Source organism: Vicia villosa, linkage group LG2 (genome assembly GCF_029867415.1).
Source record: "Vicia villosa cultivar HV-30 ecotype Madison, WI linkage group LG2, Vvil1.0, whole genome shotgun sequence".
NCBI lineage: Eukaryota > Viridiplantae > Streptophyta > Magnoliopsida > Fabales > Fabaceae > Vicia > Vicia villosa.
In genome coordinates, this window is record NC_081181.1 from 146,530,375 (window position 1) to 146,552,007 (window position 21,633).

At 31.5% G+C, this 21,633-nt stretch overlaps 1 protein-coding gene across 1 annotated transcript; it reads left to right on the top strand.

Annotated features, from left to right (window-relative positions):
- The first annotated feature begins 11,168 nt into the window (after positions 1 to 11,168).
- LOC131652356 (E3 ubiquitin-protein ligase HOS1) lies at positions 11,169 to 18,485 on the top strand. The gene is made up of 10 exons (XM_058922197.1): positions 11,169 to 11,457; positions 12,540 to 12,930; positions 13,178 to 13,312; positions 13,414 to 13,589; positions 14,538 to 14,939; positions 15,043 to 15,201; positions 15,607 to 16,104; positions 16,770 to 16,907; positions 17,094 to 17,806; positions 17,933 to 18,485. The coding sequence occupies exons 1-10, from the start codon at positions 11,341 to 11,343 to the stop codon at positions 18,099 to 18,101; spliced, it is 2,898 nt and encodes a 965-aa protein (XP_058778180.1). The 5' UTR covers positions 11,169 to 11,340; the 3' UTR covers positions 18,102 to 18,485.
- The last annotated feature ends 3,148 nt before the right edge of the window (positions 18,486 to 21,633 follow it).

Sequence of the window (21,633 nt, forward strand, 5' to 3'; positions counted from 1 at the left end):
GGTGTATCAAGTGTATCAACTACCAATTTCACGGACGAAGATGTAGATCAATCAGAAACTGTAGTTTCGCCGCAGATTTGGGGGTTTGAGGAAAAGCAACACATAAACCTCCTCGTCAACTGTGAGATGGGAAACTTGGGACCATATCCATCAGCCCACTTCCAGTTATCAAAAATAGTCCAGAAGAGGTAACCAAGCACAGGCACACCCTGTAGAACAGATTACAAGAAGGTTTAAGATGCAATTAGTGTTTCTGAAAGAATAATTCAATGTTTAAGAATGAAATTTTCAGAGTCAAACCTTGATCATAACTGCATAATCAGCAAGCAAATGCTCCAACAGATACGGCCGACAGATCAAATCAGTCTCATATGAAATTTTATTTTAAGCTTAAGAGGAACTTTTCCATAGGAGAAAACACAGTGCAACGTTTAAATCCCATAACACATACACAATATTTGAAATAAAAGACAACAAACAAACTATCATTTACCATTAATGCTTCAAGGTAAAACACACTTAGTAGCTTTTGGGTGTTGAAATAGCATTGATCCTGATACAAACCAGAAAATACAAATGCAGATAAAACAGAAATAAGGATAGTAATGAGGAATGATAGCTTTATTATCAGATCCCCTATTCTAGTCAATTCTCCATTGTAAACAATACCATATAAGTTACAATATATACATAAACTACAAAATGATAAAGGTTGAAAATATTGAACCGTTTGCTTTTTGTAGTTCATAATGAAATTTTTATATAGGATGAATGAATCACAATCTTTAAGCACACAGGAATATCATCTTTGACCTGAAACAATAGCTCATAATGTCAATGACTTAATTATGTAGATCTTTTCCATTTAACATATAGTTAAATAAGAAACCTGACATGAAAATTCATAAACTTAAACAAAATATTACACAAAACCACAATTTTCTCCAAGTATCTTGTTAGTCAAATATCACCTAAAAGTAGTGCATTAAGAAACACTATATATATGAAGGTTAAGTAGTAGGTTACTAGAATTATTCATGAATAATGAACATCATCAGTATTGGGAGTTTCAAAATCTAATTATTAAAACTAGTAATGAAAAAAGAAAATAGCAAGTTGTAAGTTCAAGAAAGAATTATTATGCATAAAATAAAGTTATTTATAGTGAAAAAAGTGTGCTCTCAAAGACGAATACTTGGCACTGGCATTTGATTATTGGTCAGACCCTACTATGGAGGTTTCTACTTACATTAAGGCTGCCAAAGTTGACGGCATTGTGACCGATTTTCCAACTACTGGATAAGTGCATACAGATATATCAGTAAGTAAATTCAAATATGTTTAGACTTCTTAATCAATCCAAGCAACTATAAGCTATTTACTCTGTTGCACCATTAACTATGAAGCTATTTTTCAAAAGCAAAGGTTGAAACCTTATGTACCGTTTCAAAATTTTGCAGGAAGCCTGTGTAGCTATCTTTAGGCACGTATCCCTGTGGAACCAAAGATTGGTGATTGGATGGAGATTGTTCCAATTGATTTGAGACCAGCAAAATAAGCTCAAATTAATTATTCTCTAACTTCTCTATTCAGCCTAGTTGTTGGGATTAGACCTTAACACAATATCCTATTAGAAGTTGGCAACAATAACATCCACAAGTAGCAAATGATGAGACCAAGCAATAGTTTTCAATAAATTTTGAAGACGCCAAAACAAATCTTAAAATTTACAAAATATGGATAAAAAAGTTAATAACAAATTTGATAAAAAAAAAAGTTAAGATACCTCAAGAGATGATGCATTTTGTGGGTCTTCTAACCTCCGCAAAGGACCTTCATTGATAGAAAACACATTCCTCCAAAAAGTGACGACATGTGTAATTGATTCTGCTGGCTGAGGAGCAGAAGACAATGCCTCTCCGGAAAGCAATCTGGCTGTTCCAGTAAAACTTCTTGACCTTGAAGAACTTTCAGTAGGAGCATCAACAGCTACTTGCCTAGCCTGATAAATATCATCCACAGTTTGACCACCTCTAGTAGGATCTTGGGCAAGCATACCACTGCAACAACAAAAATAAAGGTGCATTAAAACTTTTTCTAGCTTATTGAAATTAGTCAATTATATATCAAATGAAACTAAGCATTATGATGAGCTTCTAACTCATTGAAACTTGTCTGTTATAATCAACAAAACTAAGCTTCAATCTCATTGAAACTTGTCAATTATATCCAATGAAACTAAGCTCTAGGATGAGCTTCTAACTAACTGAAACTGACAATTAAATTAATTTTTACAATGTATCACTAACCATGGTAAATAAAAGAGCTTATACTAACAAAGATACACAAAATAATTTAAACTTATATCTCAACATTTGTTTAATAAATCAATATGATTTAAAAAAGTTTACTCATTTACTTTAACTCATCTTGCTAATTGTTGCATTATATAGGATTTATCAATATTGCCATTATTAGTGGCAGAAGCGATATTGCATCAGTAAACATAAGAGGAACATAACAAGAAGAACTTAAATTATACTTCATTCATTTCATCACCACATACCGCAATAATCATCGATTTAAGTCAACAACTCAATACTTCCATTACTGGTGCTAGCAACAACAAACACATTAAAGGGGTGTAAGTGGAGAAATTCATATACCTGATCCTAAGGTACTTCTATTTTGACCAAACATTTCTGCTACAGTCAATTATGGTGTTTCCAGGAGGGTCCTGGATGTCGTTCAACATCGTTGACATTTCATTGACCACCTGGTGTTTCAGCTAGAGGCAGAGTTGCAATGATATTTTTTCCAACTATGCATGTATGTAACTCTGACCATCAACACTACTTTCTCAAAGCTTTGTTGTCGAGGCTTCGTTGTGATTCATTTTCCTTCAATTTCTTCTCCCAAAAGTCACATCCCCACAAGATATATAAGCACTTATAACAACAGTCCACACAACAACATTACTCTCACGCATTTCACCAAACACTTTATAAGCATCTTCAACACAACCCTTTGCCGAGTACAGATCAATCAACGAAGTAGCCACAAATGAACTCGACTTAAAACAACACTTTGAAGCACAACAATGAACTTCTTCGCCTTCTACAAATCCTTCGACTTCGCACACGATTCAATGATCATCGGAAACGTGAAGCAATTCGGCATCGCCGCTGGCATAGTTCAGTTTCTAGAAAAAAAACGACGACGTCGCGATGAAGTTCGATTTCGGGCATTAATTTGTGACAAGTATTAAAAAAAAGAGGGTTGGTTAGACTGCTTTAACTTGAAAGATAAGAGAGGAGTTTGCTCCATGTGGAATGCGAATGAAGAAGAAGGGTGAGAAGGTTTGAAGGGAAAGGATGAAGTGGAAGTGTGCCCTAAAGACACAGTGCAGACTGTGGGAAGCATAGGAAATAGGTCGTGGATGGAAGAAAATGAGAGAGAGCGAGGAAGAAGATGGAAGATGGAGAAGGTGCAGAGGATTCTTTTGGTGAGCTGTGGAAGCGAATGTTTCAAAATTGCTACATATAAATTTACTTTTATATCTTCTGCTAGTTTTTTTTAAATAATTTTTATAGGTTTGGATTCTTTTTTAGAACAACTCAGAAATTTGTTAGAAAATTCTGATGCTTTGTTCTTCGATTCCGTTTTTAAAAAACGTTTAGAATGAGAGTTTTGTTTAATACTATGAAATTAGAGTTTTGTTACTATGCCATTAATATATATGTTTAAATTATTTTATTTATCTAATACATTTAGACTCATTAATAATTACTCATTAATTTGTTAATAATGTTTAAGTTATTTGTTAATATGTTATATACATTACATATTTTGAGTTATAAAATAAAATTAAATAACTTTTTTTAATATATAAATTTACACCCGTTTTTTAGTTTAATGGGAGTAATTGAGATTTGATTATAATAATAAATTCAATTTAAACCCGTTTTTAAAAAATAAGGTGTATATTGTCATCTGATAATGCTTAAAATGACACTTTATTTACGAAATTGCCATCGCATTTCTCAATTACACCCGTTTTTAGTATATTGGGTGTAAAATTTAAAATTACATTTAACTTTTTGCACTAGTGTTTTTTCAAAAACCGGTGTTAAAGTTTAATAGAGAGTAGTTTGATTGAAAAGCAACTTATGACACCTATTTTTACCAAAAAAATAATATAAAATAAACATATTGTACCATTTTTCTTCAAAATTGAGTGTTAAAAGTTTGATGGAGTTATCTGGTTAGAACCCAACCTTTCACACATGCTTTTTTTTTTCTTAAATTGTTTGTGTGGCGTATATATATCACACCTATTTTTTTTATTAAAGTTAGTGTTATAAATGACATCGAGTGTCATTTGATTTTAAATGAACCATAAACAAATAGTATTTTTTAAAATAGATGAAAAAAACTGCATAACATAATTGTTTAATTTTAAAGAGTTAAGGACGCATATGTAACCTGTAAATTTTTTATTATTGTTTCAACTAAACAAAATTAAACTCACCATTTTGGTTTAAATTTAACAAATTATACCATAGACGGTAAATCCAAACTCAAAAAAAATTATATTAAAAAATAAAGTTAATTAATAATTTAATATAAATTCTTATAAAACACCGTCTTTTATCAAACTCCTTGTTTCTTTCTCTTCAAGTTGATATTGTTCTTCAACTATTTGTAAAAAGAATTGAGCTCAAAGTTGTTTGATATTATCACTAACATCTGGATCATCATATATCTACAAATGTAAACTATAAAATAAATTAAACGAGAACATGTTAAAACATGAAGTGATGTGATTTTCATGTTAAACATTTTGTTATTACCTCATGTAGTCCTTGAAATATACCCGTCCGAATAATGTCAAACATATTTTTCATTACATAATAACCACAAGCCCAACTATTTTTTTGTTGATGTGCCTACAAATTTAATGAAATAAAAAAACATATAATCATTTATATATAATTATATATAAATAAAATATCAATATATTTAAAATAATTTACTTACCTTGATAGTTATAAATTTAAAACATACAATCTTTGTATATATCTTGTTTTCAACTCATATAACTTGTTTTCAACTCAGTATACGAAAACAACTCATATATCTTGTTTTCAAATATCTTTATTATAGTTTAATTAATTATTTTGTATTTATTATTTTGAATATGTTTTTTCAAATATGACAACTTAGTATACGGAAACAATCTTAAGGTGTTATATAATTGGATAGAGCCAATTTTCTACATGAGAAATGGAGTAGCCTAGAAACCTGAATATTTTGCATAATTAGATTTAAAACTCCATACCTCACGTGTTGGTTTAAATTGGCAGTTTGTTTCTTCTGTTTCCTTTGAATACTAAGAACATTGGATATATGACAAACGAAATGAAGCTACATTATAGAAACAAATCAAAATAAAATAATTATCACAAGCAATGATTAATAGATTTCATATTAATAAAGCACCTTATGATGGAAATCAAACTGTGTGCTTAAGAACTAATTATCAACAATATAACTAATTGTTTTTATTTTATTTCTCAAACTAAAGTTCCTAAAAAGTTAGTCACACAAATATACAATTATCAATAACAATGACCAGTGGACTTCTTGGGATGGAGAAGTTTAAGTACATTGAATCGATGCCATAATCACTGTAAAGATATAAGGATTTCAGGACAATTGATTATAAATGTTACTGTTGGAATGCATATAGAGGAATAATTTCAAGTATAAAACATCACAACAAACAATACCTAGATATCAAGTATCAAATTACATAATCAATATCAGATAACAGTTATAACCTTGAATCAAAGTGATATGAATTTTTTTTAATCAAAGGAAGATTGTATTAAATCAAAAAGCATAGTGACATGAAATTTCATCTTCAAGGAAAACACAAATTAAAAAAAAAAACTAAATTAGAGTGAGGGTTTAAGAAAATAATAATAAATAAAAGGACATACCAGGAGGATCTCGACACAGCGGCGTGTGGCAAGCGAGAGGGAACACCAATTCTCTGCAAATAAATCAACAAATCGAGATATATTCTAATTCAATCGTAAAATTGATCAGCAATTCCAATTTAAAGAAAATTGAAACCTGAACTAGAGGGATTATATTTGTGATTATTAAAAACTGGTTTTGAGAAAGTTTTTTGTTCCGAACATGTTTTGAGGGGATTTTTCAAGTTTGATTGATTAAGAGAGAATCTGCAATTGTAAATCAGTGGTTGTGGATTCCAAAAATGAGAGTATAAGGGATTCACAAGCGTAGGTTTTTCAAAAGAGAAAGTTTTCTGAAGCGCGGATATGAAGCGAACTTTTCTGAATTTTAGCACCTATTTTAATTATTATTTATTGTCTATAATTTTTCCAAATCAATTCAGGTACAGACTTTAATTTTGGTATCCCATCTAATATTTCTAAAAACAGGTATGATTTTATATATGTGTGTTTTATCATTATATTATTTTATACTTATTTTTCATAAATCAAGTGTCTTACATTAAATAAATTTATTTGTATCAAACGTAACATACATTAGACACTAGGTTTCCTAAAAATTGGATATTAATGATTAACATTAAAATAAAAAATTTCATTTTAATTACAAAATTGCCATTCTATATAAATTTAATATCTTTTTTTAATAAAATAGGTATTATATCAATAATTCTAATGTTATTTGTGTACTAGTGCCTATAGCCTATAGGACCCCTGAACCTTTCCTAAATAGCTAACATACTTACACAATTCTTAAAACACATCATACTCATCAACTCTATTTTTAAAAATATCAAACATGGAATATGCATATTCGTCGTGAAAAAAATATCATTCAAACACAACTAGGCATGCATCACGATTGATTCATAAATGAAGCACCAACTCTTGTTTTACAACCATTAATCCTAAAATAATGAGCAATGATGGGAGGAAAACCTTAACAAATAATGAAGATGTTTAATCCCTTTCCTTGCTCATTCAAATCAAACTCCATGATTGATGATTAACCCCTTAATTTCTTCCATAATTCCTTAAAGCAAGTGATCATTTGCAAGTGGTGGATTGATGATCAATAATACTAAATCAGTAATCATTCACTCAAATTACAAATACTGAATAAGGCCCGTGCTTCGCACGGGTCGGAGATCTAGTTGTTATAAACTACTTTATTTTTAAAAATACGTCTTACGCTCGGTTCAAAGTGAATATTTAAATCTTACTTATACATTATGAAGTTTAGGAGAAGTTATACATGTTTTAATGGAATATCATATGCATATCTTCTTCCACTTGGTTTGCATTTCAATGATGTGCAAAAAATCCTTCATTAATATCAATAGCTCATTCAACTAAATATTTGTTTAGACAGTATTGTAGACTTTCTTAAGTCTTTTGTTTTCCCACGAGTCTATCCTCTTTTTAAAGGTAATCTTCTAATGATTTTTAAATTATGTACGTTTGCCTAACTTTTACATTCATTGTAAACTTAATTAGGGGTAAATAGACAAACAATAAAGTCTATGGCCTTGATTATTTAAAGTAATGTTTGTTCAACCTAATTTAATTTAAAAAGATAGACTCAAGTGTTTTAAAAACACATTTATTTAAAAAATGGGTGCTTTTTTATTATATAAAGTTCACGCTTAAAAGACTCGTGTATAGTGAGTTATAACAGAATTATTGTCTTGTAATTTAAAATAGTGGCTAAGCTCGGGGTTCAATTTTCTCAGCATTACTACAACTAAAAAGATCCAAATCAAAATCTATCTCGTGTTAAATTTTGTCTAATTTCTAATTGTTCAATTTTCACTCCTAAAAGATCTCTTGAACTAAAGTTATAAACAAATCACTAACAAGTTATCCTAATCTTAAGTTACAGAGTTTTCTTACAACTCTTTTCTCACTAATTCCATATAGTTTCTACATCTTAGAATCTTATAGGACCTATTAACTTTTTATAAATAGCTAATATACACATAAAATTCTTAAAAGACCTCATACACATGAACTATATTTTTAATTCTCTATTGTTAAAAACACCAAACATATAATGTGCATGTTCATCATGAAAATAGGAACAAAGTGGAGATAAATTAGGAATGGAAGTGGTAGGAAGAGAACTTGCCTTGCTTGAATTCAACATGAAATTGTGTTTCCCTCTAAGCATGCAAGGTTTCTTATGCTGACTTTTCTCCCTCCCATTTTTCAAAAACATGAAACACTCCTTTTGCAACCCTAATTTTGAATTTTGTCTTCAAAATGACACACACACACATATACACTCAAGAGCAAAGACCAAATTCTCTCTCTCTCTCTCTCTCTCTCTCTCTCTCTCTCTCTCTCTCTCTCTCTCTCTCTCTCTCTCTCTCTCTCTCTCTCTCTCTCTCTCTCTCTCTCTCTCTCTCTCTCTCTCTCTCTCTCTCTCTCTCTCTCTCTCTCTCTCTCTCTCTCTCAATAGAATCGCTAATTTCTTCTTTGGATCTAGTTTCATGATTTGATCATTTAATAATTTCCATAAGCTTTCATTAGTTTTACATGACTTGAAATATCATGTAATCTTGGTAGTAATTACAAAAATATCATTTAAGGTAAAATGACCATTTGCCCATCCAGTTGAACTAGTGAAATTCCACTAATACCCTTTGCCTCAATCTTTATTTATACAAAGTAGGAAATGATTAAACCTTAATTAATTAATAAGTTAACTTGGATGATACATTTGTCCTTGTGAAATTACCCTTTATCCATCAAACTCCAATAATTTATAAAATAACTCAAACTTCAATCGGTGAATTATGTTGAGATGTTATAATCCTAACATCCAAAATGTTGTTTCCTGTGAACAAAATTTCTTCAAATCCAATGTGATTTTTAGATACGTTAATCTTAGCTTCATTTTTACGTGACTTTAATAAAAAATTAAAATTAATATTTACATTAAAGGTAAGTAAGTAATTTAACAAACATAAATATATAACATGAACTCAATAATTTTGGTTTACAAAACTCATGCAATATATGGAGATGACAGGTGAATGTGAAGTCGTCATAGAAAAGAAAGTAAGACTAAGATACGCTAAACAAATAAGAATGACATTATACCAATTCTCTATCACGTAAGACTAGGAATGCCATTAAATTATCAATGTGTGTATATTCCTTACTCACAAGCACAGGGAAACCCATATGATATTCTAAGAGTACACCCATAAATTTGGATGTCGGTTTCCACATAATCAACCCTTAGAAACTGTTAAGCAATGTGTCTCAAAGCAGCTCTTGATATCGATCCACGCGAGTTCTCATAAAATGGACTAGTATGCTTGTGCCAAACTTCATAAAAACTTTTCTAAAAATAAACTCTAGTGTTGCCCAATTATAACTTCTAGTTGTTATTCATAGCCTCCCAACATTTCCAAAAGTCACCTATACTTTTTTCCAATATCTTCTTTAATGTTTAATATGTAGACTCAACCCTAAAATAAAACAAACAAAAAAAATCAAATCAGCATACTAAAACCTCAAAATGGTAAAATAAAAACAACATCAAATCAATAAAATCTATAACTGCAAAAAATACATACATATTAGTCGTAATGCTGCCCAAATCCAGCACTCAATTAATCCATGCTCAAATAAATCTATGCCTATGTGGAGTCAACCATGTCTCATTCACATAACCAATGAATTCACTACAAATCAATACATGTTTGCTCAAGTTATTACAACTATTGATGATACTACACTTTATCACTAGCCTATAGAATTGCCTTGCCACCTATAAAGTTTCTATTGTCTCTTGAATATCATTCACAAGTCATAACATATTGCTTGTATCTTTCTTGAACATTTTTGTTGATGTGAAATCGACAAAGAAAATTACTCATCCTTTCAAACACAACTTTAGTTACTTTCACCAAAGTAAGATCTCTGTCAATCAAAATCACTTTTTGACGCAACCTTGCCTTACTAAACAATTGTTACAGCTTATCTAATACCCAACAAAAATTCTTTGTCTGCTTAGATTCCATATAGGCATATACAACAACAAATGTTAACTCGATTGACGTCATACCAAAAATTTTAAACAAAGATTTCCTATATTTGTTTGTATTGTATGTGTTGTACATAATAAAAACAGTATGAAAAATATTCAACCAAATTGACTGAATTTGGGTTGACCTAAAAAATTCTTTCACAACATATGAATCAACTCTTCTTCTACTCCAATAAACACAATGTGCATCGTCTATCAACTTAAACAAAAATAGTATCTCAGTTTTATGACCTATGATTTCTTTTTGTAACGTATTATGTTTATATATTTGCATAATTCGAGTGACATTTTCTAGATCTTGCTCTTGCAAGGACAACAATAAGTGTCTGAGTGGAACACGAAGCTTTGGCAAATCAATAACATGGTTCTGCTCATCTACAATCAAACGATCAACAAACACATGATCTTCAAATTTATCAGGTATATCATTGTTGTTAAGTCCATATTTTACATCAACATTTTATTTTGAACCATCTTTAAATGATGTTGATTTGATTTTGAATTGACAACCACATTTTTTTATTAGCATTTTGTGTTGCATTATTATATTCCTTGTATTTTCCACCTTTATCGCAACCAAATATTAATTTGAAAAATCGAGTAAAAACTCTTCTTTCTTTTTTTTTTTTGAAAAATCCGATGAAAATTCATATTTTTTTATGAAAAATATGATAAAAACTTATAGTCTTTTTGAAAAATACGATAAAAACTCATAGTTTTTTTTAAAAAAATTTATAGGATTTTAAAAATTTTGATGGTTCAAATCTGATAAAAAAAAAACTCACAAGATTTCCAAAAATCCGCTAAAACTAAAAAAATTTTCCAAAATTATAAAAATGCAATTTTTTTTCATAAACATACAAAATAACAAAAAGTATTTTAGTAAAAGCATTGCAATTATGGGGATGTCAAGTCATAGTGTGAGGGTGGCAGGATAAAATCTCAAAGACTTAGTGGAAATGGGCCGTTTTATGAAAATAGAAAATCTGGGCCCAAATTCATTTGCCCGGTAACCTTCGGCCCGTATTAGTCGACACGAAAAATCGTAGAAGCAAAAAAAAAAAAAGTGTTTCAAAAACCCTGCAACTCCAATCTGTGAAAGGTTTCCCTCTCCCAAAGTTTCACTCTATTCTCTCCGAGCATTGATGCGTTCCTTCCGTGAACTGTAATCACCACTATTGCACAATCTCACCTTCAATTACGTATTCGGAAAAAAATCTGACGGAGTTCACTATAATGGATAGGCAGCTCAACGGAGGCACCGCCGTTATATCGAGCTCCAGCGGCGGCGGCGCCATTGCTAGATCTTTTTCCCCGTCGATACAACCTAATTACAGTAGCCGATTAGTTCAGGTAATCTTAATCCCCTCTTAATTTCAGTTGCTGTGTTTTTTGTCGTTGAGCTACTTCGTAAACCCTAGCTTCCAGTAACGCACCGTTTGAACTGTATAGTTTACTAGTATATTGCAAATGAAGATCAGTAGAGTAGTGACTGTTTTATAGCTCTATGTGAAGTTCTTGAAAACCTACTTAGAAATTGAGTTATTCGTGAATTTACAAATTTCATGCTTATTAGTTTTAGTACTTTACATGTTTGGGCTGGGTTATGTAGTTTGTTATTGCGGCATGGAAATTTTCTAGGTTGAGGTAACAAGCTAAGAATTGATCAAAGAAAGTGAGCACATGTCTTTTGTGGAACCTATTGGTAGTCATAGTTATCAAGCTTGGATAGAAGTGCTTGGTAGCTGACCTTGAAAAAGCTATAGTGGGATGAATGCTATGCTGACTTTTTTTATACATGTTAAAAGACTAATGCTATATATTTAAATGACAGAACATTCAATAATACTCAATATTAACGATATATTCATAAGTGAAGTAACTATTAAATGTTGCTGGTCTTAAGCAAAATCATATAAGTAAATACCAAGAAAAAAACTCGAGAATAGAAACAAGTTTAAGCATCTAGTGCTTTAAGTGACTAAACATTAAATTTAAATGTAAAAAAATGGCTAGTAGAACAAGTTTTTTTTATTTTATGTAGCATTTAGAGACTATCACAACTGCAAGCATCTGCTATTTCAGCCTTTGAAGTGGGTGTTACTGCTGCTATAGCAGTTCGCTCTGCTACATACTTCCCGTAGCGGTCACTGGCTGCTCCAGTCCGTCATGTTGCTATTGTATGCTATTGGAATCATAGTTTATACTAACATTTATTTGGAAAGAGACACTTATTAGGGAATCAATTATAGTAATAGTGTCTTGGAATTTGTGTTGTGAAATTCTTTAGAAGTCCCAAGGATACTCTTTTCAAAGCAAAGCTTTCTCTTTAGCCGAAGAAATAATCGTGTTTTGATGTAAATAGAGGTTACATATTTATCAAACAAACACTGTCTGAGAAAAGGTGGAAAATGGTCTTTGATGTTTTATTTCAGGAAACATTGGAGCACTTGGCTGCAATTGATCTGATTGAATTGTGCAAAGAAGCTAAAGTTGAGCGTTGCCGGGCTACTAGAGATTTGAGAAGCTGTGGTCGCTATGTTCACCATGTATTGAATTCATGTGGGCATGCTTCATTATGCGAAGAGTGTAGTCAACGGTGTGACATCTGTCCAATTTGTAGAGTCCAAATTCCGAAAAGTGGTACTAAACTGCGTCATCGACTTTATTACGAGTGCATGGAAGCTGGCCTTATTTCCAAAAGATGTGACGAGAGGTTTCAAGAAATAGAAGATGGGGAGAAACAATTAACTGCTGACGTCCAACGCCTTTATTCTTTATTTGACGTTGCACTTGAGAATAACCTGGTTTCCTTAATCTGCCACTGTATCCTTTCGAAGACATTCATTTTTTGGCAAAATTTTTTATTTAAAAAAAAAGAAAAATACCTATTATTTGTGAAGGAAAGGTATGTTAGAAAATTGTGTTCATATTAATATTATTGTTGGAGAGATACTCAGAGTTTGTTTTTCTTCTCCACTCTCCATGTTTTGTAAATTGGTAATATTTTCTTGTAAATTGTAATGTCACCTATTTTCTCTACTTTGCATTTTCTTGACCAGAAACTTTACAGATATTACAGATGTATGTATGGATGAAACAGCTGTTTCCAGTGATCCTGTCATAGCATTTTTGTTGGATGAAGTGGTAGTGAAGGATTGGTGCATGAGGACATTCAAAAATATCATGACTGAACTACAGGGAATTTGTATCCTCAAACCTTTTTTAATTGTTGGTATCTAAAGCTAATCAGTAGTACGACCTATTTTTCAAACTCATTAGTATTTTTCTCCCTAACAATTTTACTAGATAAGCTTGACATCTCAGGAATGAAAGAGAGATTAAGTTTACTTCTGAAATTTTCATTATACCTGAAGGGCATATCAAATGTGCTAGACATTTTGGAGTCATCTTTTAAGGGTACTCTTTCAGCACAACTTCATGATCTGCACCATCTTCAAGAGAGCATATTAAAGACAAAGCAGGTTTAGTTTTGAAAGAGTTTGAGCTCAATGTAGAATCCTATAACTATTTACAATGTTTACATTTGCATTGATATTTGATTTGACATGTTTCTTGGTTAGACCATGTGGTGTAAAATCATCATGACAAGTATATATCTCTTTTTTGTTTTTAGTATTTATTTCTAGCTATTTCTGTTAGAATCGTGTTTAAAGTTTAAATGATGTTATGTTTTTGTTGTATATGATTTATACCCTTGTCTTTGAAAGTATGGATGTCACGACCTTTGTTTAGAAAATCATAGTGATGTTATATGTTGTGTTAGGGGGCTTTTAGTGGAAGGGGCTGATATTAGTACATACCCTTTCATTATATTGTTTGTATACCCTATTTTGATTAACTTCTATGGGCCAGTTTGTTTCAGCTTTAAAAAAATGGATTTTTTCTTAGTATTTTTGAAAATAGATTTTTTAAAACCGGTTTTCAAAATATTACAAGTTTTTTTATATTCGTTTTTTCTAAAATGAAACACTTAATTTCACATCCTATAACATAAACATACATAATTGAAGACCAAAACTTAGTCAAAATCATAATTTTTTCAAAAAGTTGTATTTCAAAAATGATTTTTATGAAAATCTATTTGAAATAGCTTCAAAATTAAGTGATTTTTTGAAATTTTGATATCCAATTTTTTTTTCCATAAATAGATGAAATACCTAAAATCACATTTTAAGAATAACTATTCAAACAAAACTTTCATTTGAAGCTTTTATAAAAAGTTTCTTTGTAAAAATTTTTTTCACAAAATTTGGTAACACTATAAAAATCATTTTTAAAAAAAGCCAAAACAAACGGGCCCCATATCTTTCTGCTTCCCTCTGTCCCAAAAATATGAAGTTCTTATAAGTATAAAATAGCTCGCGGAAATCCTCATTCTGCTAATTAGTTTATTTGATTGTTGTACCCAGCATATGGAGATTGTTATTTGGTGTACCAGACATGAATTTTTGGATAATGTGAGATCTCGCTTTTCCAATAGTTCATCATGGGCTTCAGTTGTCCGCAAACGGAAATCAGAAGCAATTCGACGTGCTTGGCCAGATGCAATAAATGAATCAACGGAGTCAAAAGGACATGATGGATCTCTATTTATTGAAGATGCACTGAATAATCTTGATTTGGAGGATGAGATGATGCCTCAAATTGGAGATGGATTAGAAGTTGCAGCCTTGCAGAAAGATGGAGCATCAATTTTCAGGTCCAATACTGATCAGGTGCTGAGTTGCTATCCCTTCAAAAATCTTCGAGCAGCTGCTGACTTACTCTTTTTGCATGGAAGTTCTGATGTGGTGATTGCAAAACAAGCAATTGTATCCTTTTACCACCCTTACTTTTTGCGGATTTGGAACTCTGGTTTCTGTCGATAATGATTATTATTTTGTCAAAATTTCTTTCTTTCCTTAACTTCTGTAGTTTCTGTATTATTTGTATGATCGCCACTGGACTATTCCTGATGAAGAATGGAGAGACATACTCGAGGACTTTGCAGCTACATTTAGTATAAGCAGGCACTCTTTACTTGAGTCTTTGACTTTTTACCTTCTTGATGATCATACAGATGAAGCTTTACAGGTAACTTCAATATAATATTATGCTTGATGAGTTTCAGTGCTTGTTTACCTTAGTAAAAATAAAGATAGATATATACTTACATCAAGATTGCTTTACTGATTTCTTTTAACTACGAACTGATGATAAGGAATATATTCATCTAGGGAAAAGAAACTAGGCACTCTAGCTGTATGTATATCTATTACTATATTGAAATCTTATGTTTGATCATTATATGAAGCATGCTAGTTTATTATTAAATAATAGAAGCTAGAAAATAAAATCCCCCCTTCCCAATATTTAAAGGAAGCTAAAAAACTGAACTCAGAATAGTTGTGGTAAAACATGTTGCATATTGTAATATTAATGTATTGTGGACCTGTTCTTTTCCTTTTAGAGTAGTAATGTGATTAATTACTCTGTTAGGAAGCGTGTCGCATTCTTCCTGAGATATCTGGCCCAACTTCCCATCCTAAAATTGCTGAAGTACTGTTAGAAAGGGGAAGTCCTGATACAGCTCTCATGGTTTTGAGATGGTCTGGGCGCGATGGTGGACTACAAATGAATTCACTTAGGGATGCTGTCACTGCAGTGCGGGTAAGGATTGAGTGTGGGCTTCTGACTGAGGCATTTATGCATCAGAGAGTTCTCTGCACCAAAGCAAAAGAAAAGACTTTCAATAGAGGATTGTCTGGGGATACCAAGGAGAAACAAAAAGGCCAAAATAGTAATGGGGTTGAGTGGGTGGAGGTCCTGGTAACAGAGATTTGTTGCCTTTGTATTCGGAGAAACTTGGTGGACCGAATGCTAGAATTGCCGTGGAATTCTGATGAAGAAAAATATATACACAAATGTCTTTTGGAATATGCTATTGAAGACCCCCTAAGGACAACTGGAAGTCTACTCGCTGTGTTTTATATTCAGGTAATCAACTTCAATAGCTGTCGCCTCTAACAACATTAATGATACTAATTTATTGATCTTGTTAGTCCGTTTATCTTGTTGCTTTTCTTGTGGTGGTCTTTGCAGTTGTAATTTTTTAATCTTGTAAATGTATTTTTGCTCTCCATGTTCATTTCTGGTCCATATCTTGCATATGCATATTTCCTTAGTATGTACTATGTACTATCTCCAAGCCCTTGCTTACCAATTACTTACACCTCACTCCAGAGCACATATAGTTCCCTCTGGTTTATCCTGAGAAATGGTCTTTGCCTCCCGAAATTGTCTGTATTTTTCTTACCTAATCTATTTCTTGTATATGCTTAATATGCGACTTAGGGATGTGACCTTGAAAATGGTCTTAGTCTTCCTGGATTTTCTTGATGCTACCCTTTTCTATAATTTGTGGACATTATTGAGAAAGCATGTTCTTTACTCCGCTTTTAGAGCATGATCAATGGATCATAATATGTGTTGTTGTTAACCTTGGTGTTGATGTAGGCTTTATATATCTAACTTCATATTATGTTATAATTCTTGACAATAAGCTTTAAATTTCTTTTGCTTTTTAAATGTCAGATTAATTTAGCATAACTTTCTGACAGTGATATTTAATTTTGACAAAAAATGAGACTACTGTGTTTCAGCGCTACAGATACTCTGAAGCATATCAAGTTCATACTAAACTTGAAAAGGTGGAGCAAGACTTCATTTCAAAAGGTTCTATCAGTCAAGAATTTCTACCAAGATTAGAAACGGCTATTCGATGGAGATCTAATTTAGTTGTAAGTAATTTAAAATATAGTTTTTGAAGCATTTATTTATCCTCGAACCACAACATGCGATAGTTATTTTTTTCTGGTTTGCAGCCACAGCATATATTGTGCCCGTTCTATAAATATTCACATGTTTAGAAAACTGTCATTGTTACATTGAGCTTCGAAATAATTTTTTTCATCTGAATAAAACAGAACAGAAGTTTGGAGTTGTTGCCAGAAGTTGAGCGGGAACAACTGAGAAGCGGAAACTTGATTGAGGATGCTGCTACTTCTCACGGGGTAGCTGAAATTCCTGATAAATTTGACGTTCATCAGGTTCAAGATTCAACATCAACCAGTTTATTGATTCCTTCATCTGCTAATCGTTCTCTTCTGCTACATAAAGATCACACGTCCACATTGTTAGGCTCTTCAACTTTAGCAACTTCGACTAAAACAGGCACACCTTTCCCCACTACTGGTCCTGAGTTCAGTAATTTCATTAACCCATCATATCCCCACGAGGGGTTACTTACCAATAATGAGAGGGTTTCAAGCCGCCAAGGTAAAATTGGCAAAATCCTTAGATATGATAATACTCCAACTCCAAGGAATCATAGGATCCGTCTTATGAATGGCTCACCACCAAAAGCATTTAGCAGATCAGCAAGCAGTTCCCAGGAAAATCTGCGAGACAAAATATTGTCTGGAGTTGAACGAAACTCGCTTTTTGGCCATGATCAAACTACCAGCCCCATGTTCTCCCGGAAGGCTACAGCTAATTCTGTTACCAGATCCACACTCAGCTCTCCTAAAGAATTTGCAAATGACCTTCCAAATATGTATAGTAAGAATGTACAGTCACGTAAAGATGATAATAGTTGGAATGTCATGTCTACTAATGATCCAATGGATGTTTCTCAGAGGTGAGAATCTAGTTACCCCTTTAATTTTTTTAGTGGTTTCTTTTCTTTCGTTGATATTAGCTGCTATGTACAATATTGATTTGATATTGTGTAGACTGAATCCTTATGTGCACTTCATTTCTTTAGCCAAACGAAAAAGAAATTAAATACTGAAGTTAACATCAATGGTGGACCAAGATGGAGATCTGATGAAACTAGTGATGATGAAGCAGAAGATCGGGATAAAGCAATGGATATAGCTCATTATGCAACTCCTTCCAGGACAATTAGAAAAAGCAGAGTTGCCAGGAGATGAAAACTCAACATTTTTGGCATTACGATTCTGGGAATTTCATGAGAAGAAACAGGAAAGTGAACTTGTAACAATTTTTTTAGGATGAGAGCTTTGCCTTTTAGAAATTCGAGCTTTTACTTGCTCATTTACACTTGTCTCGGTATTAAAGCTAAAATTCAATGACGGAAATATTTATCAGAAGGTGCTTTTTTATGTCCTTTTCGTTTGGTGTTTATCCCAATTGTTATATTTTCTTCTATGGGAGGAATATTATATAAAATTATGCTGAGAAAATTTAAAGCTGAAGTAGGCGATGTATGTATTGATGGATTGATATTCTTCTTTTGTGAAGGCGTGGAAGGTTACGTTCACAATTTTGGTAATTTATTTTGCACTTCGAGCTGAGATTTTAGGTAGCTAGCTTTGTAGTATGATGATGAATAACTAGATTGTATTTGGCAGTGAGAAATTTAATAGAGTGATTTGACAAATATATTTGTTGTGTACAAAATATAAACTATCATACTTTCTATTGATGACTGAGATACTTTGAAGCCAGAATTAGAGTTAAATCAAACTTATGATAGATGAGACAAAGTGTGGTATAGGTTTGTACCAAAAAAATACCTTAGATATCAATTTCTAAATAAACTTCTGATATTTATTAGAAGCAAAATATTGATTGAATATTTATAAAAAACGGATATCATATCATGTTGATTAATTCCCAAATAATTTTTTTATATCTTAGAGCCATTTGGCCAGTAGGGATGTAAAGTACGAATATTTTTAAAATAGGAGATAAGAGGATAAAATTCTAATCATTAGATTAGATATATGATTTTGATGAAATTATGTGCAAGCATAGACAATAAATATTTATTAAAATCAAATATCCGATCTAATGGCTAGAATTTAATTCTCTTATCTTCGTTGAAGTAAAATGGGTAGAAGAGCAATTAGTTGTAATTGAAAAGTGTTGATGATAGTGATATAATTGGAAATAATTGATATTCTAAATGTGTTTGTTTTAATGCGTAAAATTTTAATCATCAATGGAAAATAAAGTAATGATCATATTTTTAATGCGTAATCATTAATGGAAAATAAAGTAATGATCATCTACCTTCAAATCGAGTAATGATCATTTGTTTGGTCACTTAGACACCAAGTCTAAATGATTATCTATTCTTGGAGAAAATGATCATCTGTGTCAAAGTGCCTGATATACTTTAAGGTTATGTTTGGGAGTTTGGAGAGGAAGGGAGGTGAGGGTTTTGGAAAATAAGAAGAATTAGATTAAAAGAATAAAAAGATTTTGGATAGGAGGATTTTGAAGGTTTTGATTTTATTCATAACACCAACAACCTCATAAAATGGGGAATTCAAAAATTGTATCGAAGAAAAGTTTTACGGACTTGGATCCTCTCCTTCAATTTCTTCTCTCCAATTATCTCCTTCACACTTTTCTCTCTATATCTCTCTAATATTTTCTCTCTCTTCTTCTTTTTATCACTTTTTCTTGATGCAATTAATTCTACTACACTTGTTTTGGTGAAGGAGAGAAAAGGAGGGAAGGAGAGGATTCATGGTCAATGATAATGACTCTTTAATCATTCTAGACAAAATCATTTTTTTTTAAAAATGTCAAATATTTTTCTATATTTTTTAAAAATTCGTTTTCGAAAGCGTTCCTCTCCTCTTCCGTCCAAACTTCCAAACATAGCATAAGAAAAATATAATCATATGTGTCTCAAATATATATATATATATATATATATATATATATATATATATATATATATATATATATATATATATATATATATATATATATATATATATATATATATATATATATATATATAATACAAGTGATCACTTAAAAAATCTCAAATTTTATATTGTTTAGAAATAAGCTTGGAAAAAGTTCATATAGAATAAAAAAGTTTCTCAACCAACTCCATGGATCTCTTAAACAACACACGAAATTTCATTTTTGCCCCTAACTTCCGTAGATGCACATTCGAAAATACTCCATATTTTAAAAAAAAATGATTGGTTCCGTAGATGCATCTACGGAAACGTATAAAACAAAAGAAAATACAATTAATTTCACCCTATTTTTAGTTTAAATACTTCTGTATAGGGGTGTTCGTGGGTCGGTTTGGTTCGGTTTTGAGAGAATCCAATTAAAAAAATAGTATTAATTTGTGTTCAATTGTAAATATTAGACTAACAATTTTTCCTTAATAGATTCAAAAATATCTCACAAGAAAAATATTTAATATAAAGACTTTTGAATCTATAACTAGTCACTTGAGTTAGTATAATAATGAATATGTTTCATACATCTATGTTCAGTTATCATATTACACTAACAATTTTTTAATAACAAATTAAAATAGTATAACTTGTCCACATACGACATTTTAATTTTTTCTTCTCAAAGTTGAATGCTTGGTAGTAATTTTCATGATAATTAAGTATGGTTGGTTTGGATTGGGCTTGCGTGTAGAAAATTAAAAATCCGATGCCCTAACCAATTGTCATTAGATTTCATTGGTTTGGTTCGGTTCTTGCCCGAACTAAAAAAAATTCAACCCAAACACTATGGTTTGGTTCGGATTTACCCGAACTAATGAACACCCATACTTCCGTAGATGTATCTACAGAATGTGGTAGAGTGTTCTGTAAGTTCAGCTAAGGAACAGTCTGCTATTTTTTGAATTCATGTCATTTTCATTCAGAAACTTCATAGATGGATCTACGGAAGCAACTCAAACTCAGAAACGCAACAATGATGTCTGAGAACTGTTCCAGCCACTACAAACTTTATTTCTCTGGTTTGATCGTCCGTTTAAAACCTCAAACAACCTTTACATTGTCTCTAAACACTATTGCTAAACCTATCAATTCATTTCTACACCTAAATATCGAATTCTAATTCGATTTTACAAATACTATAAAATTAATTGAAATGTCTAAAACTTACCGGTTAAATAAATATAGGAACTGGATGGAAGTTGATACTTGAGTTGACAACGTCTTCCGAACTCGGGATAAAGAAATACGTCAATTTGAAATTTGAAGTTTTTGAGAGATTGAGTTTGAAAATGTGAAGAATGAGAGAGAGGAAAGGTCTGACGCGAGTTATAACGTCAAACCTTTCTGTAGATTCACTTACGGAAGTCCCGTAAGTGGATCTACAGAACAAAACAACGTTAAATAAAAAAAATTAGTGTTTTCGGAGATACATTTACGAAAATACGAAAATATTTTTTATCAATTTGATGGTGCGTGAGAGATCCATAAGATGGGTTAAAAAATTCTCTAAATAATATCCTTCACCTTATAAACGTGAAATAAATCATTTAAAAAATGCGGAAAGTAAAACGACAAAAGTCAACAATAAATGAAAACAAGAAACAAAAATGGACCAAACCTATGAACCACCACGTTTTACTAATCACAATCTATATTTTGACACAACTTTGAAATTCAACGTGGAATATTATTAGTATACTCTATTTCCTACCGTCGTCACTACATT

What these genes read in the sequence shown, in the direction of transcription:
- LOC131652356 (XM_058922197.1), top strand. Translation starts at nt 11,341, where the DNA reads ATGGATAGGCAGCTCAACGGAGGCACCGCCGTTATATCGAGCTCCAGC. An exon ending in GGTTTCCTTAATCTGCCACT is followed by an intron (nt 12,931 to 13,177) that starts GTATCCTTTCGA and finishes GAAACTTTACAG; the next exon opens with ATATTACAGATGTATGTATG. An exon ending in GCATATTAAAGACAAAGCAG is followed by an intron (nt 13,590 to 14,537) that starts GTTTAGTTTTGA and finishes TGTTGTACCCAG; the next exon opens with CATATGGAGATTGTTATTTG.